The sequence below is a fragment of the Anopheles merus genome, chromosome 3L (genome assembly GCF_017562075.2).
Source record: "Anopheles merus strain MAF chromosome 3L, AmerM5.1, whole genome shotgun sequence".
NCBI classification, from domain to species: Eukaryota; Metazoa; Arthropoda; class Insecta; order Diptera; family Culicidae; genus Anopheles; species Anopheles merus.
In genome coordinates, this window is record NC_054085.1 from 22,876,792 (window position 1) to 22,889,024 (window position 12,233).

Below are 12,233 nucleotides of genomic sequence, written 5' to 3' on the forward strand. Positions count from 1 at the left end.
TAAAGCGAGCATGGAATCGTTCCGGGTACGAGATTTCGGAACACAACATAAATTGCGATCGTAATAATTTATAAGATTTTACTGTCGGGTTCTTTGATTTTGGATGCGTGATCCTTTCTTTCCTACTTTGTCTTTTTGCCGGGCGACTGTGTGCTGGTACGTGGCCGTCGTGGCTACTGCGTGTTGGTGTTCTGCCGTGATCCGGTGCTCCGTTTTGTGAAGGTCGTTTGCCGGCGAAAGTAATAGCATGCATTCCCAGAGGAACCATCTGAGCCTACGGTTAGCTACTGTTGCGGACATGTCCTTTTCCTCCTTAAAGTTTATCGTTGAAGGATACGTTTAGTCTTTACTCTTTTCGATGCATCTCCTAAACAAGAGGTGGAGTTTTTACTGTTTTTGTCTTGAAAATCGTGTTCCGTGGGCAGAAAAAAAGGATATTCCTTAAATCGTCCTTTAACTGTGACGACACTCCCCAGCAACTGATTCGCTCCATTGTCCGGGGCCACACACTCAGGATCTCGGGAAAAACGGACCTATTCCCACAGCACGATCCCGGCCCAATCAAGCAGATGCAATTAATTAGAAAATTTTATTGTTTTTCCTTCGTTGCCTTCTTCCCCCGACGTCCCAGGAGACGTCCGAAGGACTTTGACGGCTCGTTTGGGCAGAGAGCAAGTTCCTTAACAAGCATTTATTTTTCATCGATGAAACATATTCCCACACGCTGGACACATGTTTTCGGTTACACTTTGCCCTCGCTGCTCTCCGTGTACATCCCGTCAGGTTTTCCTGGTTTAAGGACGAGTTGGCACTGCAGGTTGTTTTTTTCCTTCCTTCCTCTGCCTCCTCCGTTAGAAAGATCCGTTTCCGCCCCCCTACCGGACATGCGGTGACATTTTAATGGCAGGGTGGAGACGGAGGTAGATCAAATTGCCTTGTTCCTTGTGCATTCTTTCATACCAGTGCCGGAGACGGAGACTGGTAGTGGATTCCTTCCGGATGCAAGGTTCCCTAATGCAATTCTACGCTATCAAAGCTTATGCTTGATCCTTATACTTCCCTTTTAGTCCTTTGAAGGCAGCATCTTCGTACCTTTCCTGGATAGGGTAGAAAAGGGCAAATTTGGTATGCAGCGATCGAAACAAATTCCTCTCCATTTGCCCTATGTGGCCATGATTTGTGAGAAAGCAAATGGAGCTAAAAACAAAAAAAAAAACATGCAAGAAGATTTAGATGGTCGCTTTTGGTCCGTGGAGTTTTTACCCCATGCATCCTTTTTGTATCCTTGCACCACACACTAGAAGATTGTTTTAGCCGAGCATCGGTTGCATCCGGGCAGTACAGCCACTGCCCACATGCCACATCCCAGTGGCGACTCAAGCCCAGCAGCCCGTCCAGAAGCTCTGCATGATTAATTGTTGTGTGCTGGCGGCATGCTGGAGACGTACAGTTGGAGGAACCAGCAACAACAAAAAATACCCCGTTCGAACGTAAACAACATAAAGTACGGCACATAGATAAAATATTGCGACGATGTGACGTCTGAAAAATTGATCGTCCCGTCTGGGTATATCGATGAGGCACTTGCTGGCAGAAGTATTTGCTGGAAAGATTTTTTTCATATATAGCCGAAAAATACTTGGAGTACTTAGGGAAACCCGCAGGCTGCTCCAAAAATATTGCACATCGAGGTGGGTGGACTAGAATTGTGCTTTATCACATGCAATTTGAATATTGAATATTTGGGCATGACGCCTGCAGTACTTACACACATACTGCTCTGTGCGCTCTTAGTGCTGTAAAACGTAGATTATGGAACATGTCGGCAATAAATCATGATTCGAGGTTGGTGTAATTGAAATATTGCTCCAGTTTACCTACAACAAAGTAGAACAAGAGTGCTACCATTTTCATCCCATCCTGCAGCCATCCGTCGTCAGTACGCTGAATCATTAAAATCCATTATCTCTCTCTTCCAAGCTGTCCTATTTGCTACGATCCTTGTTCTCGACAACAAACCCTCTTTAGACACTTATTCATGTCCATACAAAAGAAGCCTACAACGCACACCACCCGTATCTCTTGCCAGATAAATGGGAAATCTGATATCTTGACGTATTGATATCGAAACACCGTTGTCAGATAATTTCGGGAGCGCGCATTAAATCGTAGAATTAGCAAGCGGCCGGGCCCCTTCCGAAATGGGCTTCCTCGTTCGTAGGTAATTATCTTGTTTCGATGCTACACCGTGCAGCACCATCATCATTCAAACCACACGCACTTTCCAACGCGGAATCTCTGCTACACGAGAAAGGCTGTCCGAGAAATCGAGCCTAATCGGGGAATGCGTCGTCGTCCTCGACGACACGAAACACACGCAAAGGGCCTACCGTAATCTTTGTCTGTATCATCATCATCGTCATCTCTTCATCATCATTAACATCGCGCCGGCTACATCGATTCTCTAGGGCTAATCGGATGCTTTCAGCTCGAGAATTCGTGGAGACCACCCAGATCGCGCACACTCGAAGTTCGAACCCTGCTGTGCATTCGGTCATTTACCATTTTACAGAGCCTTGGTTCACGGGTCATTTGACGATATGTTCAAAGTTTTGGATCCATAGTAAGACATACGAGGTTTCAATGATTCTGTTTTTTTTAAATACATCTCTCATGGAATTATGTAACCCAGACCGAGGGTTGGACAGATTTCAAGTTTGTCCGATTGCACATAAATCTTGACATCGCTCACAAACAGCGCACCGAGTCCAAGTGGCTGGCCAGATCCGAAAATGATTGCCCGAAAACAAGCACAAGTGTGTGTTGTTTACCATCAGTACCGGCGACTGGTATGCAAATGCGTCGCTAAAGACGATTGCGTTATGAAAATGTCAAGTGTTCTACCGTCGTTTATCCCCTATCGTCTGTTGGCGGCAAAACTACAAATATTTGGACCTACTGGACGACAATTTATATATGCAAAAGAGCGACTGCACTCTGTGTGCGTGTTCCCTCTCGGCTATCACCGAAATCAGTCGGACATCTTCAGATGTCTTCAGAAATGAAAACAGGGAGAGTTTTGCAGCCTGCATAACGCCTGACAGCAATTAGCCTCGACACAGGATCTCCGCAGGATGTCGCCCTGTCCGGGTCCGGGAGGTTTGGAATTGGAATTTCCACCATCAACAGCATGATGCCTTCGTCCGTTTGTGTTTGCAATTTTGAACCCGACACAAATGCATACAAATGCGTACATCCGCCTGCGATTGCTAGGGAAGAGTTGCAGAGGGCAGCAGTTGCAATTGCATGCCCAACTGAACCTTGGTAGCAATTAGTGTCAGTGTTATATTGCCGCCTCCACCCTGTGCAATGGAACGGCAATGGGTGGCCGTTTCGTTCCACAAATGAACTTATCGAAATACGATAAAATGGTGCGTTAAATCGAGTTGAAAATTGTGTCGTTTTTGTGCTATCTTTGTAACAAGGTTATAGAGAGCTGGAGATAAGAGTAATATCAAGTAAACATTTTTTTAGTATTCTTTGGGCTTTTCATGTATTTTAAAGACATCCTAAGGGATATGATAAACACATTTTAGGATACTTGTTAATAGCTCTTCAATGTTGCAAAACAATTAACAACTTTTGAAAAGATTTTTGATACGTTAAACTAACAGACATCTTCTCTTGTTTCATTTCAGGTATACATCCCTTGAAGCTCTCAAAACTTTAATATTCAACGAACAAGAAAAAAGGACATGGTAACATCTAAAATTAAGTGACACGTGTGAGAAAAACGAGGAAAAGAGTTTAAAGCATTGGAAAGCATTTTCTGAAACCTGCACAATGCGTCGTAGCTTTCACGTTCTTTTTAAAGTTTAAGTATCCTTCACCCTAGCTAGCGATGAAGATAGCTATCAAACTTTCATAAACTACTGCTCTATTTTATGCTCCAGCAATGGTCTAGCAAATATACCAACTCCACCTTCCAAAAACAGTGCGTGAAATTACATCTTAAAGACGGGCGGAAGGATCCATGTTGAACTTTATCTTTTAATGACTGTAGCAATTAAAAGTTCAGCAAACGGAATTCGCTCGACCCGAACCAAGAATTCTCATTAATTTCCCTTTACTTGCGCATCTTCCAATGACCCCTCGCCATGCGTCATTGCGGTCAGCTGAAGGTGGTGAAAACGGTGCTGGATGTAACAGTGCAAACAGCTACAGCCACTGTTCGTTTTTGTGGAGAAAGTGGTAACTTTTCATATATATGTGTACATAGTTTCAAACAAAGCAATACACAGACGTCGGTGGGCCGCAAGTAAAACCCTACGTCATGCACCAGCACCAGCAACCCTATCCATCTGTAACGGTAGGATGTAGAATTGATTTTTTTTTTCGTGTCAAACCTCCACACCAATATTGCAGCTTCCCACAGAGCAACAGAGCGTTCGCTGCCTCGCTGTCAGCTAATGATAAGGCCAACCAACGGTGTAGGCTTTTTGCACTTACGCCCCCTTGGTTTTTGCCGCATTTTGCGTGACGCAAGCAAATGTGAGCAGAGCTTCATATTGTGTATCCATCCACGCTGGTAGGAAAAAGTTTTCTCCCCCCTTTTTTCCGTTTCCTCCACTACGTTGCGGTGTACAAATCCCTATTTGCTGAACTGGGGGTGCCGCATAAAAATAACTTTAAACCATAAAAACAATTCCAGCGTCCCTGGGACGGCATTTGCTAGACTCCATCATCGGCAGCTTGGCTTATCGGTCCCTCGTTGAATGTACATTTAATATGAGGGGGATGAAAAGGGATTCCTACTGGAAAAAAGGGGCGTTATGTTCTTCCCCAAAATGACTGTGTGTGTGTGTGTGCGGGCACGGTGTAAGGCAGATTGCTTGCCCCGAATAAACCGTCTGGAAGAGCTTGAATATTGGGCAATGAAAGATGGGCATGAGTTTCGTGTTTGCGCCCAAAGACCTGAGCAAAGTTTGGCGAGGCCTTTTGGCAAACAAATATTTGCCCGCCAGCATTATCCCGAACGATGGATTAGAAAGTCGAAGCGTGCAATATTTCCATTCACAGCTCTTAGCAATCGGAAGGAACTGCATATCGATTCGTTCCTGATTTCTTGGCTCTTCTCTCAAGACACGACGATGGTAGCTATGTATACAGGTTTCTCGGGTTTTGGCCAACCATCCGTTTCCCTTTAGGGCTGGTCGTAAAAATCCTCCTCTAGGAGCACAGTTGCTGGCCACCCTTATTTATTACTTTTCATATCGAAAAACGACAAATTAAAGCCTCTATTGACGAACCCCGAGCTACGCCTGTCGATAGCAGAAGAAGGAACTTTTCCACCCTCTTGCGAAAGTAAGAAGCAAAACAGAGAAGCCGGGAAAGGTCTTTGACATTTTTGCTCCCAGGACGCACAGTGCTCTGGTGTATTTTCACTCCATCGAATCGATAATATGGCTCGGCTGGTGAAGTTGAAGGAACTTCTTTCTCCTTTTCCCCGAAAAAAAACACGATGCTTGCTTGTTTGCCTACAACGACCGACCAGAAGGTTCTGATTTTCCTGTAAGCTTTACGCTTTTTCTTCTCAGTCCCTTTTGTACAGCAACTGACTGTATTCCCTGTACTGTGTGCTATGATAAAGTATGAAGTCTGTTATTGTTTCGCGAGCTTCCGTTGATCCGTGACTTTTGCTTCCTAGAATATATCTTTCTACCTCGTTTGCCGTTTGCTGATAAGGAGTGTCGCGAAGGCGCTACCGAAAACCATCCAAACGTGTGCAAGATAAATAGAGTGAAGATTTCGGGTGCTGCTAGAGAGCAAATGATTTGTACTAATCGCACCCGACGAGCCGACCGAGGAGGATTATCATCATTTGGCCCGAGGCGTGTTTGGTAGAGTCGTGATATTGCACTCTTTTCATTCGCCCAAACAAAGCTGTTATGATTTAAAGGCAAGACATCCTTTTTTGTTCGTGCGCCTGTTTGTAACGAGAAATACATTTAACCTATAAAGAGACCGGCTGTTTTTGTTTCTGCCGTTTGAAATATGCTGCATTTTGCTTTGACAGATGATGATGATGATGCTTTGTGATGCTCGGAAAAGCCGCTTTTAATAATAACTCACTCTAGAAGAAAAAATCAGCACAAAACAAAAACCCAGCATGCCAAACAATAAACCGGCACGAAATAATACAGCGCACAGTGTGTGTGTCGTTGTTTTGTATGCGCGGATCATGTTGAAACTGTTCATCAGAAATGTTGCACACTGCTGAATAGAGCACCAAAGAGAAAGGTCCTGCCAGCGCGGGAAATGGAAAAAAGATGAGGAAAATCTAAACGAATGTTTCAGCTGTAAGGTGAATAACCTACAGAACTCGACGCGGTATTCTTGCAACTTCTCCCTGCTGTAAAGAATGGTCGAAGTCTCGGTTTGGTACATGTTGTTCGCTTAATTTACTCCATCTTCCAAATTACCCAGACCTTCCCGGGCACTCCCCGTCTACTAATACACCATTTATATTAGGCACAACAATAATCGTCATTTTCGCCCGAGCGTATGTCTTTACATCGCTTTTTTGGGGGCACGAATGCTCATGATGGAAGAGCAGAAAAGTGGCCGCCATGGTTTGGTTGGGAGATGTTCAGGAGAGTGGTTACTTCCCAATGCGTCCTGCAACGCATGCCCGGCATTCGCGTAATGGCTTCAAGTGTAAGAGTTTTGGGGATGTTTTGCTTCTTCCTCTTCCTGGTTATAGCATGAAATAATATGCCTAAAAGGGAGGCACTCACAACATCCAGTCGAAGACGCCGGGCACAGAAAGTATGATTTGGAGGATGTTGCCCTCCCTCAGTCTATTCTATTAAGGGAAACTTCATTTTCCATGCCGTGACGATAGGGCCGGTTTCCAAAGCGATTCACTGCAACCCCTCACGCTTCATCTCTATCATCTCCACACCGTCATCATTGTCATCATCGTATCGCCACAAGCTCCAGGCGTGCCTATGCACCCTATCAGCCTGCAAGGAGTCAGCAAACTGTTAAAGGGGAATCGAAGGAATATATTCATACATTCCCTCAGCCTCTCTTGGCCAAAAAGAAGGAGGAAGCCAAAATGGTGCACGGTTCCCAACTGTGAGAGACACATAGGGCAGTACCCAACCGATCCCTAAACCGATGCCATTTATTGTATCTCGGGCTGTTTGGCCCGCTACCTGCACCAAAAGTAAATGGTTCTGATCCGCACATAGTGCAGGATTTGTGGCGATATCGGCTCCTGTCACGTGTAGTTGGCAATTTTGCATCCAGCGCACTTGGAGCGCTGAAAGTCGTCGTATAATTTTACATTTTAACCGAGAACTATATCTCCCATAACCACGTGGATTTTGTAAAAGATATTTGAAGACGAGCAGTGGAGGAAGCTGTAAATCGCAGTCAAACTGTTAGGTCTCGTACGTGTCCAAAGATCCCGACCATGTTCTATTTAAGAGATGAATGGGATTTCGCATGAAATGAATTCTTCCCCAAGCTACACGACAGATGGATCGGAAATTCTAAAAACTGGATACAATCTGTAATACCTTCTCCAAGATCTCTAAGAACAGTCCTATCGCGTCGTCCTAACCCGCTACGACCAAATGCAATGCACCGCCAGTCACGCCATGCACGCCATCCCGAGCCACGTTACTTGCATCCATTACCGGCCCAGACTCATTTGCAAGTGTAATGATCCGTCCCATGCGGGTCATAACACCAGCGGGGGGGCAGCCAACTAATGCTACTAAGAGGTAGAAACAATCCTCTAGTGCTCTCTTGCAGCGAACAAAAACCGAGCGCCTTAAGCTCATTGGAAAAGTGCAAAGGCATGGCAGGAAAAACTGCCTTCTTCCTGTTCGGGTGTGCTTGGTGTGCTGGAAGTTGCCATTAAGCCCGTCGCACTTTGCCTACGCTAAATGTCTTCTAATGCATAATAACAAGTGTTTCGTGTGCGGTATGGGTTTTCCACGGCATGTCCTCTACTCTGATAGCTGTACACCACCACCACTGCTAGCCTATTTTTCCTGCGACTGCTGTTACGCAATGCGCGAACAGGCGAAGGCGTAATGTATGTATGAGTCCGCCTGATGTAGCGTTCGTCACAGCGGGTCCGGTCGGTATGGCCAGGGTGGATTGTGTGAGGGATTTTTTTTTCTTGAGCAGTTTCTAGCGACATTAAGGCAATTATAGGCCAGTTGCCTTTCCGCAGCGCGAAGAAACGGCATCCCAATCAATACTGAAGAAGCATTGAGATTTTGAAGTAATTTTACAGCTAAACCTATTCTAAGGTCAAACCAATTGATATCCCTGGTATAGGAAATAAGTCTGGAAAGAAATAAGTCTAGGAAATTGAGCGTCTTTTATAAATAGATCACCTTCCAGCTCAAAATAATGTAAAGCCATAATCTGTAAACAAGTGACTATCATTGAATTAACGTGATTTACAAAACATCAAAAATCATTTCATGAATTTTCATCACCCCCGCTTGCCATATCCATCGTTCGAAACGTCGCGAGCAACGACAGTTTGCTCACGCGTACACTGGCGAGGCACTGGTGGAAACACCCTGAAGCATTACGCTTTTCTTTTCCAGTTTCTTGCCATCTCGAAGCATTCGGCCATTTCCCCCCAAAAGCAACGAAAACCCAAAACCCAAAAAAACAAAACGCACACAGAACAGACTCGAGTATGTTCTTTGTCTGGCGTTGTGGTTCCCTTTTTACGCGCTCCTCTTGGAACATATCATCGTCGCCTGCTGCTGCTACTGCTGCTACACTGCTCCTGTTGATATACGGTGCGCGTTTGCGCTCTTGCTCTCGTGCGGGTTGGCGCTCTCATGACACGCGTACCAACTCTCAGCTACAGTAAAGTCTCGGTTGGTGCAACATCTAAAGGGCTCTATTTAGAAGTCGTAGTGCTGAGACTGGAAGGTTTCAAGTGTGGTAGGCGATGGTATTACTAGGGCAGCTTTTGCGAATAGCATGCGAGGTTTGAGTGGCCCGCTCTTGATCACTGATGACACACAGATAAGGGTTGGTCTTGTTGAACAGCTTGTTAATAAAGCATAATAAAATGTAAACTGTAAGCACGTGCTTCTGGTTGTACATTAACGTGCATTTTATAATGAAAGGGATATCTGAAAAGAAATAACACAAATTTAAAAGTAAAAAATAAATATTGAAGAAACTTAAAACTATAAAATATAAAAATACAATATACAAAAACACTATTAAACTAAAAACAAATAAACAAAAAAAAATAAAAGAGTGAGTTTACAAAACTTGGAATAAAAAAATACGAAAAATACACCCGTTGGCAACACCAAGACTTAACTGTATACTGTGTGCCTTTCTTGCCTCTCTGTTTTTGTTTTCCGTCGCAGTTTTGCTTGTGCTCTCACCATTTTTCTTCCATTTACGCACATCGTCCTGTCCGCCCTTTGTTGGCGGCTTTCGCTGCAAAAAGTCGTAGAAAAACAGGTTTTTTGTGAACATTTCTTTTTTAATAATAAGAAAAATTTCCACCAAACCAGTTCAACTGCTCTCTCGTTCTATCTGAAACACCTTCATCCTTTTATGACGTCGCTTTTTTTATTTCTACACCAGTGTGCGAGAGCTCTCGTCCTTGCGTAGTTTACGCGATGTTTTTGCCTTTGAAACCTTTCCGTCTCTCACACGAACACATCCACGCACGCCATCCTTAGGGAGCAAGGGCGCAGCGTGTACGCACAGCACAGCACACAGCAAAGTATGTGTGTGTGAGTGTGTTGCTTTGCTCACTGTCCGGTTCGGCGTTCTCTGCGCTCCGTGGCCCTCGAGACTTCTTGAATGGGGACCGGGAGTCAGAAAATAGACGTCCGTCCGCCAGTGTAGACGTCCGAGCGAGCGAACGAGAGCGCACGTGAGCGACAACAGCTTCTTCTCGGGCAGTGGCGGAGTTTCCGCAGTTGTACGCAGAGTTTTTCTTCGATCGCGCGCGCGAGTGTATGCGAAGGATACTAGAGAAGTGTGTAACCGTGTAGGCCCTTTTTGGGGGCTGTCTCTAATTTTAAATATTCAAGTCGTGCGGTGTTGTGAGTCCTCGCGATTAAATCGAGGCAAACAAAGGACGACGCAAACCCCCGTTGGCCAAGTGCGTGTTGGAGTTGGAAACGCGTGGAGACCGAATGGTGTAACGATTGAATTCCACGATAAAGGCACAAGCGAGCCAGCACTGTGTTTGTGTTGTAAAAGCGTGTGTCCTGTTTGGAGTTGTTTTTTTCTATAATTTGTGATGACGTATTCCGGTGTGTACGGCGGCCTCTAAGCGTATCCGGCGAAGGAGAAGTTATCGATCTCTTTTAGTAAAATAAGTGTATACGTGTGTCTGTGTGAGAGAGAGAAAAAGCACAAGAAAAGTGCAGTGTATTTATGGTGCTGTGTGAGAGGAAAGCAAAAGCGCGTACGGCATGATTGGTTAACATTTAGCACAGTTGACGTATTTAATTTGCATAAAATAGTAATGAAATTGTGCTACACATGCAACCTACAGCCCACAAAAGCATACCATTTGTGAAGTGAAAGCTTGATGTGTGTGCGGCAGGGAGAGAGAGAGAGATAGAGAGAATGCAAAGGGCGTTGTGTTGTGTAATGTTGCCATAAGAATTATCGGCTTACCAATTGCGGCGTAGAGCGCATTCAGGGCGGTGATAAATTAGCTGTGAAATCCAAGACTGTCTACATCCGGAAAGGAAAGTGTGCTGGCTTTTCCATTTTTGCACACTGTCCACACAGACACACACACGTACACACTTTGCAGATCCGTGACGCAGGCTAGAACACAGATGAGTGAACGCAAGATAAATCAGTGACGCGGAAAGCGAAAGCGGCACTGATAAGAGAGAAAGGGCACACTCGTACGCACACACACACACACAGAAGCACACATTCTCAGACACACGTACAGCCGGAGTGAGTGGGAGGCGTCTGCGTGCGTCCCCCATCCACCCGCCCGCAAGCCAGCATCATCGCGTACCAACGGGACAGCCGGCAGCAACGGGCAGCGGCCGCCACCAGCGAGGAGATGTTACTATTTCAGATACTAAAGTATTGATTTTCATCTTACCCAACACACAACCACCACCCCCTTTTTACTCCACCACACACACACACGCTCCCATACAAAACAATTACGCATACAAACAAACGCGCACGCACACGTACGCGTCACACGTAATAGTGTCTGCGCACAGCGCCTGTAGCATAGCAAACGCGGGGTGGTTGGAAAATCTCCCATTTTTGCGAAAATGGTAGTAGGGCGCTAGAATATCCTTTTTTTGGCCATTACAACACACCCTTCTCATCATTTGCTACTGCTGCTAGCAAATGGGAAATTCTATTTGTATGTGTGTGTGTGTGGGTTTGTTTGCGTAATGTATTACATGTCCCGTGATTCCTCTTTATCAGAAGGCTAAAAGGATACACCGACAGGGACTTGTAACTGTGCGTGTGTGTTTGCGTCTGGTGGGTGGCCGATAGGGCTTTTTTGTCGCTTAATTTTCCACACTTAGCTTTAATGTGTGCGTTTTGGCATTTTAGAGCAGTTTTTGTTTTGTTTTTCACATTTTTTTTCTGTTTTGTTTTTATCTGTTTGTGTGTGTGCCGGCTTTTTGGTTGTGCTATTGTGTGTGCTTGCGTGTGCTATTTATTTAAAATTGCTTTTTTATGTTTGAAAAAAGAACTCTTATTTTTTTAAGTTATGTGCTTTTTTGTTAGTTTATTGATTTGTGTGTTTTTTGTGTTTTTTGTGTGTTTGTTTTGTTAGCATTATTGATAGCAACAGCAGAACTGTACTATTCGCTACCGTGTATGTGTGTTTTACGTTCTAGCACTGTTTAAACAAAAAAAAGAATATTCCACAAGTGTTTTTGTTGGTTTTTGTGTTGTCCTATTTGTGTGTTTTGTTTGCTTGAGTGAGTCGCCAAAATGATCATTTGCATCTCCGGTTTCATTATCGGTGGAAGGTAGTTATTTTTTATGTTTTCTTTTATTTTTATTATGTTTTACACATCAAGTTTATCTCTTTACGTTCACAGTTTAAAATGTTTTATGGTTTACTTTTACGTTAAAATGCTAGTTTTATGTTCCCTCATTGTACTGCTGCTGCTCATCTACTTGCATTAAAATTGTACCCCCTTCCCTCGTTCCCTTTT

General features: G+C 44.5%; 1 protein-coding gene across 6 annotated transcripts in view; it reads left to right on the plus strand.

Moving 5' to 3' along the window:
* LOC121599906 (IQ motif and SEC7 domain-containing protein 2) overlaps positions 1–12,233 on the plus strand; it is a 91,042-nt gene that overhangs the window by 50,055 nt on the left and 28,754 nt on the right. Inside the window, exons 1-2 of one of the 6 annotated variants that reach the window (XM_041928052.1) lie at positions 9,900–10,048; positions 11,846–12,044. The exons of 4 other annotated variants lie outside the window; for them this stretch is intronic. In XM_041928052.1, the coding sequence (XP_041783986.1) occupies positions 12,007–12,044 (38 nt within the window). In that variant the 5' untranslated portion in view covers positions 9,900–10,048; positions 11,846–12,006. Of the gene's footprint in view, positions 1–9,899; positions 11,128–11,845; positions 12,045–12,233 lie in introns of those variants that run through there. One more of the 6 variants, XM_041928053.1, reaches the window with a different exon arrangement.